General features: G+C 36.9%; 1 protein-coding gene across 1 annotated transcript in view; it reads right to left on the bottom strand.

The window, feature by feature from the left end:
• Nucleotides 1-19711, bottom strand: part of LOC126469920 (mothers against decapentaplegic homolog 3-like) — a 218555-nt gene that overhangs the window by 36547 nt on the left and 162297 nt on the right. Inside the window, exons 4-6 of the mRNA XM_050097312.1 lie at nt 18080-18238; nt 8420-8644; nt 2816-2960 (exon numbers count right to left, since the gene is read on the bottom strand). Coding sequence (XP_049953269.1) covers nt 2816-2960; nt 8420-8644; nt 18080-18238 — 529 coding nt within the window. The remainder of the gene's footprint in view (nt 1-2815; nt 2961-8419; nt 8645-18079; nt 18239-19711) is intronic.

Below are 19711 nucleotides of genomic sequence, written 5' to 3'. Positions count from 1 at the left end.
GAAGAAGTAGCTGAACAAGAATGGCTGCAAATATTACCAATATCAAAACTATAGTATTAATATGGCACACTTTGATTGAGTCTTTTTTTTTTTATTATTATTATATATATAATGCAAAAACCTACATAATAAACTGAATGATGCCATGTTGTCAGTATAACATGTGGTTGGCTTTCATTCCTTAGAAAGGCACTGGAAACAGATTGGCTATTTTCTCTTTTCCTTGGTGTCTCAAACATGAAATACAATCAAAAACAACTGTGATTCCGGACATCAGGTTAAAAGTATATTCATAAAGCCAGTACTGAAACAATACTCTTACAAGAAATGTAAACATTCATATGAACTGTTTCCCTTCAGCCTGAAGACAGGTTTACATTTTCTCCTGATATATGGATACACTCAAAGGAATAGCTCATTTCTATCCTGTGCAAACAGATTTTCTATGTCTCCAAAAAGGTAATCAAATGGGTTTGGATCTTGGTGTCTAATAACACTCATCTAACTATGTCAGAACAAGTATTAACATGGGAGACATGAACCACATTTTCATACAAATATAAAAAAATCATCTAATGATTCTGGTAACTTCTGCTGCAGGAATATTACATGATTTGCATGGCCATGCAGGACAAGTTCCATGTAAATTGTTAACAATAATTGCACACCAAATAGCTGTTAGAAGTTGTATGTGATGGTTCTGTTGTTCTGTGAAATTAAGATTTCCTATTAATCAAGTACAAAGCTATACATTTAGAAAAAAATTTTTGTGAAAAAATAGTTTTTGTCAAAGAAAAGGATGAATTTCCAGGAATAAATTACCATCTAACAGTGAAAGTTGGAACCATCCACTTGTCCTTACCATTCTTGACAGTAATATATATTTTGTTAATTTGATTTAGTTGTATGAATATCTCATGCATTGCACAACTGTTACACAAATTAGCTACTTCCTAATTGAAGCAAGAGACTCTTAATGTTTTATTATTCACAGTGTAATTTACCAATAATTACTGATGCTTATAGCCTAACTGATTTACCTAGAAATGATTTTTATGAGTAAATCTCCATAATTTGAGAACTTTTACAAACATGTGGAAATGGAATTTGCAGTGAATTAACAGGCTGTTCAGACTAAAATAATATGCCTCATCTGAAAGTCACGTTCATATTTTCCACATGCTATTCAAGAGTGAAACAACTGAGAAATAGTCTTAACGTGATTCGATGGACACTCCGCCAAACACTTTGAGTGTGAATTGTACAGTAGTCATGTAACTGTAGATGTAGATGTACAACAGTGTTGTCCCTTTACGCAAAAATTTCAAAGCCATATTTTACTTTTACAGCTTATACAATGACAAGCCATTACAGAAAATACTTAAGGTGGTAAAAAATTGTTAAAAATAGTTTAATTGCAGATTAACTACTGGAAAGCACAGTACAAAATAAAAAGAAAAGGAAAAATAGTCATTCCTCTGGAATCATGTCACAGAAATGATAAGATTACCCATATATTGCGAAATATATAAACCGTGATGAAATGTTAAATTTCCACCATCCTGAATGCCTACAGCAGACTTGCACACACTACCCAAGAGAAATTTTGGATATACTGATTTATTTTTAATGTCTCTGGATTGTTAACTGGTCCAGTCACCTTGATTTAGTTTTTTTCCAAATCTCTCTAACAATAATGATAAGTGATTTCTGGCAACAGCCCAAGGCCATCATCTGCCCCATTCCATACCCATTGTTTGTCATTTGAAATTCAGAAGTTATTGTTGTAGTCAATGTTGTTATTGCCGGAATCTTCCTCAGTCCAAAGACTGGTTTGATGCAGTTCTCCACACTTCCAGGTACCATATTGACAATTCCTTGACGGCTAAGCTCCCTTCTTTTTGACAAGCTGTGACGCAAATTTCTTTTTTTCCCTATTTGATCCAGTAGCTTCTCATTAGTTATTCAATCTACCCCTGTATTCACATCTTACTTACTTTCCTTGTGTTGATTTACTCAATTTAAATATATTTCATTAATGTAATTTCATGCTTCACAATTGCGTGATTAATTTACAGCACTCCTATGGAACAACAATGTAAAATAAACTTTAAAAAAGGAACTATTTATGCAGCAAAGTAGCTCAACCGTGTGTAGACATTGAGGCTGAATCCAGGATTTTAGACACTGGTATCCCACTAAAATTTCGAAAGCAGAAGTTAACCAGAAATGCACCTACTGACAGATTCAGTTTGTGCTAATACACAAGTCAGGAACAAAAAGCTCCCATTTCCTGGAATAACAATGCCTTCCAACTACAAAATGTGAGCTTGAGGGATGAGGGCATAATTCTTGCTGACATATCCCATAACACCAGCAAAGTCTCAACACATATGACGGAGTTCACAAATAAACAACATATAACACTGGCATTTCTACTGCGTGACTAGGCAAGATATTCACAATACATATAACACTTAAAGGTTTTACTTTACAAACATTATTAGCAAATTATCTTCCTTGCTGGGGCTTTCTCAGTCTTAGATGACTTCACAACTTGCAATATTAACTATCAAAATCTAAGAGAATAATGGAGTTACACTTCCTACAGTGGGGAGTCTGCAAATTAAATGTGACAGATTTAAGGATTTGCTAATCATTTCTTTTATCAATGAGTGATGCAATATATTATCAAAATAAAGTTGCCTTATAACTGACTTCCGCAAGCAACTGTCACAGCTATTATATCACCACCATTTCTACACATTTACCAGAATTACGAACAACTTAATGTGGATCTGTGAAAAGAACAAACCTGTATTCTGCTCCCCATCCTTTGACAAAACTCATGCGTATAGTGCACATTCGAGTCAGTTGGTAAACTGCCTCAAAGCCCTGGCTCACTGACTGGGAAAGAAGTGCCGCAAATTCTTGATTATTGAAGATCTTCAAGTTGCAACCTAAAAAACACACACATCATTTGTAACTTATTTAATATTGAGAAATAGCAATAGTTCAAGTTCAACCATACAAACTGCTCTCTCTATTCACAATCGCCAAATAAGAGCCATGTCACTTATGAGGATAGTCAAAGTTTCAATTATCACCTCAAAAATATAAAGGCAGACAGTCATTTTTTTATTTGCTTGCAGAGACATATCAAAATGCCTGTGTCACAGCAGCGTAGAATGCTGACAGCGGATAAGGTGGAGACTGACAACACCCTTTTGTTTAGCTACAGTACTGTGGCATACGGATTTCAATGCAGATATGTACCAGCAAACTAATCAGTAGCATTACTTTCTTGACAAACAATAAACAGAAATCTCTAAATAGCATCTTTCATTAGAAAATTACTCTATACAATAAATTGCCCAAAAAGAGAACTAAAACAAACTCATTTAAACAGTCAGTTAAAGCATAGCTCTTTAATAATACATACTATGCAGTGAGGCATTTTGTAGATTACAAGATGTAGGGATCAGTCCATACAGAACGTTTCACGTACGACACAAACACATGCCTGTAGTTCATATACCTCAGCTCTCATGCTATCGCCATCAGATGAGGTGGCTCTCACATTGGCAGCAGCCCGAGTCTATGTATTGCTCCTAGTTCTGTTTATACGTAAGCACAATCTAATCTCGCATCCAATTCCTCTACTTCTTTATGTCCTCAAAAGAAATGAGTTCATCTATGGAAAACCTTGATCTGGCACCGAATGTTCATCTGGTGGTGGCTAGTAGGACATATGCAGACCTGGAGCTGTTTTGAAAGGCTAATGGCTGCACGGCTAACCTTGTACTTGTAACGAATAAGCACAATGTAATGTTTCCTGCTGATAACTAGACAGTGCCTGTGATGTCGCCTCTCCTGCTTGTACAGTGGTTGCCTCTGTCACAATCAGGGTACATACGGAAGGGACAGAAGGTGGTGTCAGTGGTAGGCAGTTTGAATCCTAGGTGGTTTGTGGCCTTCTTAGGGAAATAATGTCAGAAGAGGAAACAAATCGAATATACACCCACTGGGTATCCTGGGAGAAACTGAAAATACAACTGCCTCAAACGACAAGTCCAATAATCCATATGCGAAAGCAATAGTCTAGGCCGTCTAGTTAAAAACAGCCTATCTTTTTGAGAGAGCCACCAATGGGAGGATTACTGGAACAATGGTCACCAAAGGCATAAAGTCTTTGTTGATCCATTAAGGGTTAGTTTAGAACTGGAAAATGTTGAAAAATTGTGATTAAAGTTGAAAGACGTTATAAACTGCAGTCTGGATGGGTGTGTCAAAGTAAAGTAATAGAAGACAGCAAAGACCCATCTGGGCTAAATGGTATCATTCACAGACTGTTGCTAAAACAGAAATTACTAGACTACCGCCCCAAGGGAGATTGCAGGATTGCTGGCAGAGAAAAATTAATAGCAACTCAGGCACCTGTAAGAAGGGTTATACCTGAAGCATACAAAATTTTCACAGTCAGATCCCGGCAAAAAATTTATCAGAAAACACTAGGATGTTCTGGGCATTTCCATTCAGTCTTTTATGGTTCCATCTGATGTCGGAAATTGAAAACAGCAGACAGGAACTAGGAATTTTAAATTATATGTTTATAAATGTATTCACTCAAGAGGATACCACTGTACCCATGTCTGATCACTACCAAACCCTCACAAGAGCAATATTGATATCAGCACCACAGGTACTGAAGCATACAAAATTTTCACAGTCAGATCCCGGCAAAAAATTTATCAGAAAACACTAGGATGTTCTGGGCATTTCCATTCAGTCTTTTATGGTTCCATCTGATGTCGGAAATTGAAAACAGCAGACAGGAACTAGGAATTTTAAATTATATGTTTATAAATGTATTCACTCAAGAGGATACCACTGTACCCATGTCTGATCACTACCAAACCCTCACATGAGCAATATTGATATCAGCACCACAGGTACTGAAGCATACAAAATTTTCACAGTCAGATCCCGGCAAAAAATTTATCAGAAAACACTAGGATGTTCTGGGCATTTCCATTCAGTCTTTTATGGTTCCATCTGATGTCGGAAATTGAAAACAGCAGACAGGAACTACGAATTTTAAATTATATGTTTATAAATGTATTCACTCAAGAGGATACCACTGTACCCATGTCTGATCACCACCAAACCCTCACATGAGCAATATTGATATCAGCACCACAGGTACTGAAAAACAATTGAAACTATTCAAGCACACAAAGCAACAGGCGCTGAAAGAATTTCAGCTACGTTTTACATTGAAGACACCATGGAATTAGCTCATTTCCTAGCTCATATTTATCAAGGATCACTCGCACGGCGTATAGGTCCATGTGATTGGAAACCTACACAGGTTATTCTTGTTTGCAGAAGGGGTAATAAATCAAATACACAGAATTATACACCAAAACTTCTAACATCTATCTGTTACAGGATCCTGGAGCATATTCTAAGCTCACACATTAAGATGTTCTTGGAGGAAAATAAGCTTCTTTCAAACACTCAGCACAAATTCAGAAAAAACGTCACTAATATGAAAAAATCTTGCTTTATTCACACGCATCTTGCAAACAAGAGACGCAGAAGAACAGGTAGACTGCATCTTCCCAGATTTCTGTTGTTCATCAACAATGAGCTACATCATCAACTACTAATTGAGATACGAGTGTACAGAATATCTTCACAAATATGTGATCGCCTGGAGGAACTCAGTTCATTATACTGGACAGTGAATGTTCACCAGAAACAGAAGTAATATAGGGTGTGCCCAGAGAAAGCATAATAGGACCTGTATTATTCTCAATACACATACATAATATATAACATAGCATTATGAATGGTGTAAGAGCCTTCACTGACAATGCTTTTGGTTAAAGGACAGTACCATCGTTGGATGACTGCAAAGAATTGTAAAAAGACATTGGTCAAAATTTTTGCTTGGTGTAATGAATGGCAGCTGTTCCAACTAATGCCTGTAACAAAGTGAATGAACAGTACAGTATCTGAATACAAGATTAATGGAGACAGCCTTGAGCACGTCACACTGTATGAATATTTAGGGCAATACTAAAAAGCAATATAAAATGGGACAATCATGTAAAATCAATATTAGGGCATCCGAATGGAAGACTTAGATTTGTTGGAAGGGTTCTGGGCAAGTGCGGTGCATCTGTAATGGAAATCATATAGAAGATGGCAGTGTGACTAATTTTAGAATATCATTCCAGTGTTTGGGGTCCTTACCAGATAGGCACAGCATCCAATACTGAATGAACTCTGGGACTTGTTGCTACAAACGTAACAGCTCAGAATACCCCATACAAATGTGTAACAGAAATGGTCAGAGAAAAATGGGGATGCTTTGAAGTAAGACTATGTAGTTCTAACAGAATGTTGTTTGGTAAATTTAGAGAACTTGTATTCAAATATGACTGGGACTCATTTACTGCCACCAACATACATCTCACCTAGGGATCATGAGAAATAGATAATAGAGACTATGGTGTGTACAGAGGCATTTAGACATTCATTTTTTCCTCATTCAATATGTGAAAGGAATAGGAAATAAAACTGATAATATGGGTATGATGTACCCACTGCCATGCTCTGTTCAGTGGCTTGCAGAGCATTTATGTTGATGTAAATGTGCAAAAATGTTTTGTTACTGTAGTCTGGTATGCTGTATTGAAAACTGAAATATTATGCAACACAGTATGAAAATTTACCGAGTTCAAATAACGATACAAAATATGCATTTTGATATTGTTCATGCAGACAAAATAACTTCTTACACAAGAAATAAGTCTTTAAAACATCATAATGCCTTTCTGTCTTGTTTACTTAAGATGTACTTCATTCAAGTGTTGTTTATAAGGATGGTGACATTACTCTAACATCTTATCAAGGAAACAGTGAGAAAAATTTGCTTATTCTTAGTTTGATGCACTCCAGTGTAACGATGAAGCTACAGAAATGAATACTCTAGAAACAGATGATTTTTTTAACACCACCAAATCTGGCATACGTGAATTATATCAAATGCCATCAAATATGGTTCTAGAGCCATGACGAGGTACTGGTCAGTACTTACTCCTATAACATTCTGCATCTGGCTACAATCAATGCTCACCCACTGTACAAATTTATAACTGATCTATCAGCAGTACTAAATATTTCACCTCCTGTAACACAGTACTTTGACTTCTAAGAGGTGTAAATCCAACTTGGTATCTGCTGTGGTCTGCCCGTGACATAGTAACTACTGTATTAGTCCAAGCTTGACTTACGTTAAGAAAATCTCATATACTAGATCCTGCTCTTCACACTTCAATGCTCGGCACTATTAAAACCTGTGTATGACATCACAAAAATAATTACGCTCCATGTTCACAATCACATTTCCGACCCATAGGATAACGGTTTAACTAGCAATCTTTGGCACATGATTCTTCCTGTGTGTGTTTCTTTGAAGTTCTTAGTGAACAAATAATATTCTTGATTGGCTTCAACTAAGTTTCTATCTGAGCAGAGAGACCATGATACTATTTCAAATAACAATTTTACAATGTCGGCAAGAACCCCTCCAACCAATCCCACTTCTTTACATAACACACAATTCTATGTGGCTGGTTTTGCATTCGTGCTCAGTTGTTCTGCTTCCCATGATTGACTTTATCACTGATGATGTTATGGCATGAAATTCCATCTTCAAATCCTTAAAGAGAAATTTAGATGGATTTATCATATCAAATGTTGAGGAAAATACAAAATTTTTTAACTCTCAAATACACAAAATTATATATAACACTAAAAATAGATATTACTAGCCTCTTACATTCCCTGGTTACGAAGAGGCAAGATAATTTTAGTGCAAACAAAGATCACTTTAGTATGATAGAAAGATAGTGAAAATAATACTGCCAATGTAAATCACCACCACCACCACCAAAATCACAATATTGCTACATTTATATAAAATTTACATATTTGCTACCAACAAAACTTCCAGATATATACTGGTACTATACACACAACATAGTTTGCTATGGAGTAGAGATATTGGTAGAAGCTGACCAGTATCAACTAGTTTCTTCTCAGTGCCAGACTTACCAACAATACTGTTTGCAACAACACTTTATAACAAGATTTCACCTTCACCTATACAGAATCATTTCAATGACATTTACCTCTGTTTTCACAGAAATGATGATGCACTTTGTTTCATATGCTACTGTCCTGTGAGAAGCAGCCATCACTTACACCCACCTCTGGTGTCTAATGTGTCATGTGCCACATTACACTGTGTGTACAGTAACACATACAAAGACAATAATAATAGTTGTAACATTTCTGTGAATACAGATATAATTACTTTAGTATAAATATGCTTTGCAATTCATACCTGGTGGGATTTTGCATACAGTAGCTGGGTGCCAACCATAGCGCTGATTGCAATTTGGGGACTGCACGAAGATTGAAGAATCACTCAGACATTCAGCAAATACCTCTCCTCCAATGTAATAAAGTCGCACACCCTTGCCAATGTGGCGACGTGTCTGCTCCACCACAGTGTTTCGATTCACATTTGAAAGCAGACCAAGGCAAAATCGCTCCGAATTGCTGGGATCTGCAGAAAGGAAAAAACCCAGAATGTACAACACATACAGCAAAAACCAAATTTTTACACATAAAATTAAATGAATTTAACTTCCATTAGGAATGTGGAATGCACTCAAGGACTGTGATATGACTTTAAAAATGATGGAGAGCAGAAGTCAGTCGTCCTTTCCTTTTAGGCTTTATTAAAGCACATCTAGATTTCAGCTCGTAACTAGCCATTATCAATACAATCTTTCAAAGTTTTAATATGTGCACTAGTACATCAATCCCCTGTTGATTGACATACTAGGGCATGTATGAAAACTTTGAAAGACTGCACTGCTAATGGCTAGTTACTAGCTAAAATCTAGATGTGCTTTAATAAAGCCTGAAAGGAAAGGATGACTGATTACTGTACTCCATCATTTTGAAATAAAATTTAAGTTAAAAAGAAATTATTTAGTTTACATTTTCATATAATTTGGGGTTAAACTTTCTGGTCTAAAACAGATTCTACGCAACTTTTTCCTGCCATAACTGGTTTTTAAGTTTGTTCACAAATTGATCAAAAATTAAAATAAGTTTGTCAGTTTTTCCATAGCCACATAAAAGCTCAAGCATCTATATCTGCAATGAGTGAGTCACTATAAAGGCGCATTTCACAAGGTGTAATCCTTGTCTGTGACAACAATGGGCCAATCTGACACGTGCCCTCTGTCTACGAGTACACAGTTTGAGTTTGGACTGTAACACAGTTGATGCAGCTCCTGTCACAGCAGCATACCAACAAGCAGTGCCACAATGGTGCAATTCAGATTCTGAATGTAGTGTTGCCATGAGAAGTGTAGCCACAAGAAATAAGAAGGAGTGACAATGAGTCACTTGTTGCATGTAACGCTTTGTGAGTTACTCTTGCATCAACAGTGCCTTTATTATGACTTAAGTTATCCAAATTTAGCTTTAATGCAGTTCAGGAAAATTGGAATTGCGATGTTGCTAACAACTGACCATGGCAAATCAGCAGTCGACCACTGAAGAGATGTTGCATGCCCAAGCAGCATCTTTGGGTGTCAATCACGAAGAAGCAATAAGCCACGTCTCCCATAATTAAGAGGTGCCACTGCTTCCACATCACACTCTTCAAATACCACTGCATGGGACATGGGTGGCCAGTTGTGTTTTGTCTACAACTTGTGCCTACAGTTTGGTCCTGAGGGCAGTCACGTGTCAACATTCTACTTCCGCCTCTAGAGGACAGTGTCATCATACTTTTATTCAGTCGAGTCTAGTTCAGCATTAAAATGTATGATGTATTGAGTGCTATCAATGGACACATATTCATTGTAGCAATAGTAAACATTGCAGACTTTTAGTTTAACACAGCTGTCTCTTGTGTACCTGAATAGCAAGTCATTTAATAGGATAAATAATTCCACTAGTTTTCACACAGCCAAAGCAGTGCAGAGCTAAAGGTAGGTGTATTCTTTGAGTCAATAAAGTGTTATGTGATTTGACTGTTCATTACCTAACTGTTTCATTTGTTCACTTATATCTGTATTCAAAGCAGAACACAACAGGAATGAGTTATACTGGCAAAAAATACAGTAAACTTAAAGAAAGATAACACACACATCCTATTTTTGAGCTGGTGAGCCTCAAGCAGTTGCAGGTGTAGACAGGGTACAACAACCTTTCAGCAGCAAATTGAAAAGTAAGAATGTAGGGAAATCAGTAAAGAGAAAGAAAGTGTTGTTGTTAGGTAGTTCACATGGAAGAGGTGTTGGCTAACTTTTGCACGATGAATTAGGATCAGAATACCATGTCACCAATTTTTTTTAAACCTAGTGCTGGTCTGGAGCAGGTGACAGACGATTTAGGATCACTTTGCAAAGATTTCAGTAAGGAAGACACCGTGGTTATAGTGAGTGGGCCAGATAATAGTATTGACAGAGATCCTGGGTACAGTATAGAGTGTGACCTGGCAAAGATTGCATCAGTATCAAAGCATACTAGTGTTGAGTTTGTATCTGCTCTTGGGTGCCATGACTGACCTTATTTGAACTCTTCTGTCAAGAGAGTTAATTTGGAGTTGGAACAGCTGTTTATGTCAGGTGCAGGATGATGTGGTTCCTGTTGATTGTCTCAATAGGTGGGATTATACTAGGCATGGCCTTCACCTCAACAGAAAATGGAAGGTTAAACTGGCTGGGAAAATAGCAGGAAAGTTAAAGGCGGGAGGCACTGTCATGAGTGATAAAATACCAGTGGTTATAGGGTTCAGAAAAGACCCTTTTTTAGGGTAAGGAGGACAGAAATAAACCAAATTTTAAGAGGGGTTAGGACTGAGACAAACCTTCAGTTTGAGAAAGAAACCAAAAAACATAATTCTAGCTTATTACATCAGCATAAACAGCTATTGATTAATAATTTTCAACAGTCAGCAGGTATTTCCACTCTATACAATTTTAACTCAGTCAATGTGAAATGTCAGCTATCTTTACTGTATCAAAATATTCGAGGACTGAGAAATAAAATTAATCAATTAATTATCTGCATAGATGAATTAGAGTCTTCAAACCTAGCTGACATAATCTGCCTCTCTGAACATCATGTGACCACTGGTATAGAACTTTCAAGTGTTACAGGGTTTAGGTTAACATCTCACTTTTGTCGAGCAGAAATGGAGGAAGGAGGAGTTGCCACATTCACCAGGAACTGTCGTAAATTTAAGAACACAGACATTCATAAATTTTGCTTAGAACAGCATATGGAAGCATGTGCAACAGAAGTAGAATTTCACAAAAAAATCCTTCATAATATTAAGTGTATATCGAGCACCTGCAGGTAACTTTAATCTGTTCATAAACCACCTTGAAGCTGTACTGGCCCAATTAACAACCAAAAACAAAGAAATAGTGGTTGCTGGTGATTTCAATGTAGATTTCCTTGAAGACTCTCCCAATAAGAACTTATTTGAGCTAGTAACACTATCACTCAACTTAATTCCCAGTGTAAGGTTCCCCACTAGGGTAGCCAATTGCTCACAAACAGCCAGTGATAATATTTTTATAGAAAAGTCCAATGAACAAAATTATATTACAAAAGCAATAGTCAGTGGCCTCTCAGACGATGACATGTCGTTCCTTCTGTTTAATGTTAATACTGAACAGGATATAAAATGTGTTAAATCTGAGCTCAAGAGGGTAATTAATAAGCCAAAAATTGATTATTTTAGGACACCCCTCAGAGACATTCACTGGACTGATGTTTACAGTGCTCATGGCATGAATGAAAAATATAATACTTTTTGTAATAAAGTGCTTACCTTATTTGAACACTCTTTTCCCCCAAAACTAACCAAGGTTAGAGCAAAGTCTACAAAGAAGCCATGGATTACTCAAGGAATAGAGATATCTTGTAAAACAAAAGGAATACTGCATCTGTCAATCCGAAACAGTTCTGATGTTGATGCTATAGCACATCACAAGAAATACTGCAAAATATTAAAGACTGTAATATGAACATCAAAGCAAATATATTACAAGGAAAAGATAGTCATATCAGATAACAAAATAAAGAAATACGGGATATAGTGAAGGAGGAGACCGATAGAACCAGACATGAAGAGGGACAAATAGCATTGAGAGTAAATGATACATTGGTGACATATGTGTATAATGTTGCAGAACTTTTCAACAAACATTTTATAACTGTTACTGAAAAGATGGGGTTGTCAGGTGCTGTAGATGCTGCTACAGTATACCTTAGACCAGACATTTCAAGTAACTTCCATAATATGAATTTGACCCTCACTACCCCAGCAGAAATAATGTCCATCATAAAATCTTTAAAATCAAAAACATCTAGTGGGTATGATGAAATATCAACAAAGTTAATTAAAGAATGTGGTTCAGAGTTAAGTAACATATTAAGCTATCTGTGTAACCAGTCATTTATCAGTGGAATATTTCCTGAATGGTTGAAATATGCTGAAGTTAAGCCACTGTTTCAGAAGGGAGATAAAGAAATAGCATCAAATTTCCATCCAATTTCACTTTTGCCAGCACTCTCAAAAATTTTAGAAAAAGTAATGTACAATCGGCTTTATAACCACCTTATCTGAAATAACATACTGTCACAGTCGCAGTTCAGATTTGTAAAGGGTTCCGATATTGAGAAGGCTATCTACACTTACAGTGAAAATGTGCTTAATTCATTAGACAAAAAATTGCAGGCAACTGGTATATTTTGTGATCTGTCAAAGGCATTTGACTGTGTAAATCACAATATCCTTTTAAGTAAATTAGAATATTATGGTGCAACAGGAAATACTGCAGAATGGTTCAAATCTTGTATCTCTGGCAGGAAACAAAGGGTGTTATTAGGAAACAGACATGTATTAAGCTATCAGGCATCATCCAACTGGGAACTAATTACATGTGGGGTCTCACAAGGTTCCATTTTAGGGCCCTTACTTTTTCTTGTGTATATCAATGACCTTTCATCAGTAACATTATCAGATGCCAAGTTCGTTTTGTTTGCCAATGATACAAGCATTGCAATAAATAGCAAATCAAGTGTAGTCCTAGAAAGATCAGCTAGTAAAACATTTGTGGACATTAATCACTGGTTCCTATCCAACTCTGTCACTAAACTTTGAAAAAACACACTACATGCAGTTCAGAACTTGTAAGGGGTGTCCCACGAGTATATGCCTAACATACAATGACAAGCAGATAGAAGAAGTGGACAGTGTTAAATTCTTCGGATTACAGCTTGATAATAAATTCAACTGGGAGGAGCACACCACAGAACTGCTGAAGCGTCTTAACAAATCCCTATTTGTAATGCGAATTGTGTCAGACAAAGGGGATATAAAAATGAAAAAGCTGGCATACTATGCTTACTTTCATTCCATAATGTCATGTGGGATTATTTTTTGGGGTAATTCATCAAGCCAAGCTAAAGTTTTCCGGGCACAAAAACGTGCAGTAAGAGTTATATGTGGTGTGAACTCAAGAACATCCTGCAGAAGCCTGCTTAGGGAACTAGGGATATTAACTACTGCTTTCCAATATATTTCTCCTTAATGAAATTTGTCATTAAATATATATCACTTTTTCAAACCAACAGCTCAATTCACGGAATCAATACTAGAAATAAGAATAATCTTCACAAGGATTTCAAGTCACTTAATCTTGTACAAAAAGGTGTGCATCATTCAGGAACACACATTTTCAATAACTTGCCAGCAGTCATAAAAAGCATAACAACCAATGAAATTCAGTTTACGAGAAGCCTAAAGGATTTATCGGTGGCCAACTCCTCCTACTCAATTGACGAATTTCTCAGTAGGACCAACTGATTTTTTTTTTTTTTTGTGTGTGTGTGTGTGTGTGTGTGTGTGTGTGTGTGTAAGTACAATATAACTTCTGCACCATTTCAGTGCAGTAATGTGTTCATTGTAAGTAAGTATTGTAGCAGTTCTATTACATGTTTATTACCTCATAAATTAAAATAAAAAAAGTTTTTTTTTTTTAAATTCAGTGCATCAGTGTTTGTAAAATGATTATTTTATGTAGTATTCTTATAAAAAAATGACGATCATTCCATTCCACTTGGATCTGTGGAAGGTACATTAGCTTATTTGTTTCAGTTGTAAATATTTGTCATGTATTATTGTTTTTCTGACATGTTCCACATCGTGGAGGGCCTCCTCACTATGGGTGAATTGGAATGAAAGTAAATCTAATCTAATCTAGTCTATTTCACAGTATTGTTTTGTTTGTGACAGTATAAAATGGAAAAGACAAGTATTTTATGAAATTAACTTGCTAAGTAAAACAAGATAGTTAAACTTTCAAATTTGAATAACTGTTTTCAATTATCATAGATAGTACTTGTTTATATTTAAACTACTTCAAGGTTCCTATGTCTATTACTGTGAAGCTGTCAATGGTGTCAGGGTTAATGGGTTACAGGGTTCCATTGAAATTGCAGCAGAAGTGTCAACTTCTTGTCCTCAGACTTCTTACCTTTTCTGTTTTCTACACAGAAGAAGCAGAGGCGAATTTTGAGTAACACCTACATTCCTCTTTTGGTTGTTTTACCAAAATATAACACAGTTTGTGCAACTTTACCTTACTGACATGCTATTACAGTCGCAATTGCACTGGGATACCGAAAAAGAGTGTTTATTAAAACAGCTCATTGTTGGTATGAAATTCCACATGAAATTTATTCATTTATGTTGTTGCATACCAACACAAATTCTCTTTTCACCAGCTGTTGGTTGCCCTTAACATTACATTACTCAAGTGAAAAAACTACAGTTACTTCTGTATTTCTGTAGATTACGAAGGTTTGCACATTAACCGTAATGCAAAATACATGCCACTTTGTATGTTGTTATTTGCCAAAAACTCACTTCGATATCTTGAACTACCCTTTGAAATACAATGGATGTTGTGGATAGTTCATTCCTGCTATACTGTGGTGAGTGTACATGGGACTGGGTGCATTATTTGCAATGCATTTTCTCAAGACTGGAGATATATATCTGTCTCCTATCAAGATAATAACAGTATGTTGGATATGTTTCATACATAGCAATGTATGACAAGCATGCACCAAACATAAACTCATGGTGATTCCTATTTACCATTGTAAACTATTTCAATTTTGCAATGTGTGTTTCTGTCATGTGGGGCTATAAAATGCAAAAGAATAAATTAAAACAAACGGGAAAAAAACATTGTTTGAGGAAATTTGCAAAGCAGGTACCATGTGCACACTGCCATTCTCCCTATGTAGTAATATGGACACAGTGTAGTAATTCGGAGACATTGGTACTGCCTTGGTAGTGGGGCTCACATCACAGTACAGCTGAGGGACAGCTGCCAGGCAGATATCACCACAGTTGCAGGTCACAGCCACACCTTGGGAAATGCACATTGAAGTGCATGGTAGAGTCCTTTTTATTGCACCATACAATGTTTCTCCACAGTAAGAGTAACTGCTTATATGGCTCTACGAAAAATATTTTTCAACTAAATTCATCTTCACCACTTCTACAGAAACAATACCTGAAGGACCTGAAGAACATTCATATATACTCATGAGATATTAGGAGTCATTCTTGAAATTTCTGCCAGATAAGATTTTTCAGCTTTTCTCTTACATACTCTCACCAGTCAAATAAGCCTGCCAACACTCTTACAGCCCTCCTCTGTGTAAGCTTGATGTCTACTGTTCGTTTGCACTCATATGCATCCTAGATACTTGCAGTATTACAATAGTCAGGCATTTTCAATCATGGTACACTAATAATGTAATCTGTCCTATGTGTGATGACATTGCAATTGCCAACTCAGCTATTTATTATAGCACGTTATATATTTGTTTACATTTCACAGTCTTTCAAACATACTTAAAGACACGTCAAACTTGTAATTTTGTGTAATCATCAATAAATTACAAATAGTTCACTTCCGACGCACAATGCACATCTGCAAATGACTTCCGGTGCACAAAACATGTGCCTACTATGTTTATGAATACTTACACAAAAGAAATCATCGTCATAATGGACCCTAATTGGCAATTCTGAGTAGTGTAGTTGTTCCTTGACAACAATATCAGAAAGTTGTACTTAGTAAATCAACCAATGTAGTTTGGAGACATTATTCTGACTAGGGAGAAATCACATATGGGGTTCCCGAAGTTTCAGTCTTAGGTCCACTATTGTTCCTCATATATGTAAACAATCTTCTGTCTAACGTACAACAAGCACAATTAATTCTTTTTGCAGATGAAATTAGAATTGTAATCAGTCCAAGCATTTATACAGAAACACAAGAAATAGTAAACAATGTTCTCAAAAATATCATTGCCTGGTTTTCTGAAAATGGTCTCACACTCCATTTTAAAAAGAGAGAACATATTCAGTTCCGCACATCTAGAGGCACTACATCAACGATAAGTGTAACACACGGTGAGGAAATAATAAATAGGCTGTAAACTTCAAAATTCGTAAGTGTTCCTATTGATGAGGATTTAAACTGGAGAAGGCACATTTTGGAACTCCTAAAACAACTTAGTTCAGCCAAATTTGCACTAAGAACCACTGCAAATCTTGGCAAAAGATAAATCAGTAAGTTGACATGTTTTACATATTTCCAGTTAATAATGTCATAGGGAATAATGTTCTGGCGTAACACATCTTTAAGAAAGAGAGTTTTCATTGCTCAAAAATGTGCTGTTAGAGTAATATGTGGTGCACACCCATGATTATTTTGTAGACATCTGTTTAAGCAGTTGGGAATTCTAACTACTACTTCCTTCACAGTATATTTATTCCCTCATGAAATTTGATGCAAATAATCCACTGTAGAAAAAAAAGATGTGCATAATTACAATACCAGAAGGAAAAATCACATTTATTACGCCACATTAAGGCTGCTTTTAGCATAAAAAGAGTTGCACAATGCTGCAACAAAAATTTTTGATACCTTACCCAGTGATATAAAATGTCTGACAGATACCAAAGTAAAATTTTAAAAAAGCTAAAAATGTTTCACCTTGCAACTCCTCCTATTCTGTAGAAGAATTTCTATTGCTGTAATGTGTAAAAGGTGGTGGGGGGAGACAGAGAGAGAGAGAGAGAGAGAGAGAGAGAGAGAGAGAGAGAGAGAGAGAGTTAATAATTCCTACCCCTCTATAAATGTTCAGCATGTAGTCATATTTAAAAATGATATGTTTGTAAAATGATTCATTCCAAATCATTACAACTCATCATGCAACTGATTGATGGAATATAAAATTAAATATACAATATTGATCTTGTGCATTGGTCATGTTGCACTGACAATAGGGACTCTTTTTACATGACAACATTTCTGACAGAACCTTCTTCTGTAGGTAGGCATATGACAAACTACAGTCCTTCAGACTATTTAATATTTTCTACTACTTGTTTATTGTCGTTAAATATTACGTTGCCTGATACATGCAACTCAGAGCAGAAAAGTAACGTTTTTATAGACCACAAATCATAAATAATTCTCAGAACTTAACATAATTACACATTTTGCCAAAAGTAAAAGAAGCAATAAATGGAAGAAAAAAATTGCAGAAGAAACTGAAGATTTAAACCTAAAGCTTTGGATTTGTAGTCTTGATACTTGGACACACTTAGTCATGGAGTTATTGTTGAAGTGAAAATCTGAGTCACAATAAATTATCTCTGCAATAAGCAGGGGTTAAAATTATATTTCTGTCATGATTACTAAATTTGAACTTCTGCAAAAGATAAACACACAGAGCTGAAAAACTGAGTCTGTAAAATTAATATACTGTTCATTCAAAACATATCACTTAACAAATTTCCATGTAGGCAGCCACAAGCAAAGTGTACAGCTATAGACTCACACATTTTCATCTGAGAAAAAGTTTTCACACTCACCTGTGAAACCATCAACTGTAATGGATGGCTGAGATGCATGGAAAGTCTCACCAACACGAGTGTTCAATTCATAGTAACTTATGGAGCACCAGAATGCTGGCTCGCAATACATCACAGGCTGTGCATCAACAGGAGGGGTGGGCGAGAGACGTGGTAAACCTAAAAACATTAATTTCCATAGGGGCTACTAAGCTTAAAAATTAAATGTCTCTAACAAAGTAATGAGAGTGAACACAAAAGATACAGCAGTCACAAAAGAACATACTTCACATGAACTAAAGGAAGCCACTCAACAAAAGGTACTGAGATGTCAATAGGTGCACATAAAAGAAAGAAAACATGCTAGCTTTGCAGCTATCCTTCGATGAGCTAGAGTAAAACAAATAATCAACAAACACAAAAACAAAAACAAACAAACACACACACACACACACACACACACACACACACACACACACACACACACACACACACATCCTACCGGTGTGACCAACAGTGGCAATGCTGTTTTTTTTTGGCAGGTGAACTGCTTGCGGCAGTAGTAGTGTTGGATGGGGTTGGTAGAGGGACAGGGAGGTAGGAGGTAAATGGACAGGGGGTAAGTAGCTAGTGGCTTATCAGGGCATTTTCCTACCCCTCTTAAAGAGGTGTTCCATTGCTCACCCAATCTACAGAACATCCTAATCCATCCCTAAGCCACTTCCATTCCCATCCCCTTGCCACGGGAATCATATCTCTACAGCAGATCAAGTTGCAAGACCTGCTCTATCCAGCCACCAGGCACCTTCTACTCCAGTCCTGTCAGACGCTTATTCTACCCCACCAGGGGCCGGGCCACCTGTGAAAGCAGCCATGTCATGCTTGCACGCAGACAGCTGCCACCACCCTTCACAGAGGAATGGGGTACTTAAAACTCTAGTACATAGGGCGCGCACTATCTCTGACGCAGAGAGTCTACCCCAGGAATTGGAACATCTGAGAACTGTATTTCGAAAAAATGGGTACTCAGAGTGGCAGATTCAACATGCTCTCCGCCCAACCACTACAGCACAACCTGTTGAGATGGATGAAATCACGAGGGAGGAGGTAGGCACTGCGTTTATTCCATACACAGGCGCACTCTTGGGGAAAATCGCCCGCATTCTGAAGAAACACCGGGTCGGAACTGTGTTTTGTCCTCCGAATAAAACTCGTGCACTGGTGGGGAGTGCCAAAGATGACCTCGGTTTGAGGAAGGCCGGCGTGTACCAGATTCCGTGTCAATGTAGCAAGTCGTACATTGGTCAGACGATGCACACCGTCGAGGATCGATGCCGTGAACACCAGAGGCACACTCGACTGATGTATCCGAGCAAGTCGGCAGTCGCTGAACATTGTTTGTCGGAAAATCACGCTATGGAGTATGACCGCACGAGGATTCTGGTACAGACGTCGAGATACTGGGACAGCATTGTTAGAGAGGCCATCGAAATTCACACCAATGACGACCTCATAAACCGTGACTGTGGCTATAATCTTAGCAAGGCTTGGGAACCAGCAATTGGGTTAATCAAGAGTAAATTGAGCAAACGTATAGTTGTGACAACCACGGCGGACGAAGCCATCACTCCGACGTCATCTCAGACGCCATTG

Source organism: Schistocerca serialis, chromosome 3, assembly GCF_023864345.2.
Source record: "Schistocerca serialis cubense isolate TAMUIC-IGC-003099 chromosome 3, iqSchSeri2.2, whole genome shotgun sequence".
Classification (NCBI taxonomy): domain Eukaryota; kingdom Metazoa; phylum Arthropoda; class Insecta; order Orthoptera; family Acrididae; genus Schistocerca; species Schistocerca serialis.
Note: the sequence above shows the minus strand (reverse complement) of the source record. Positions and strands in the feature narration are given on the sequence as shown.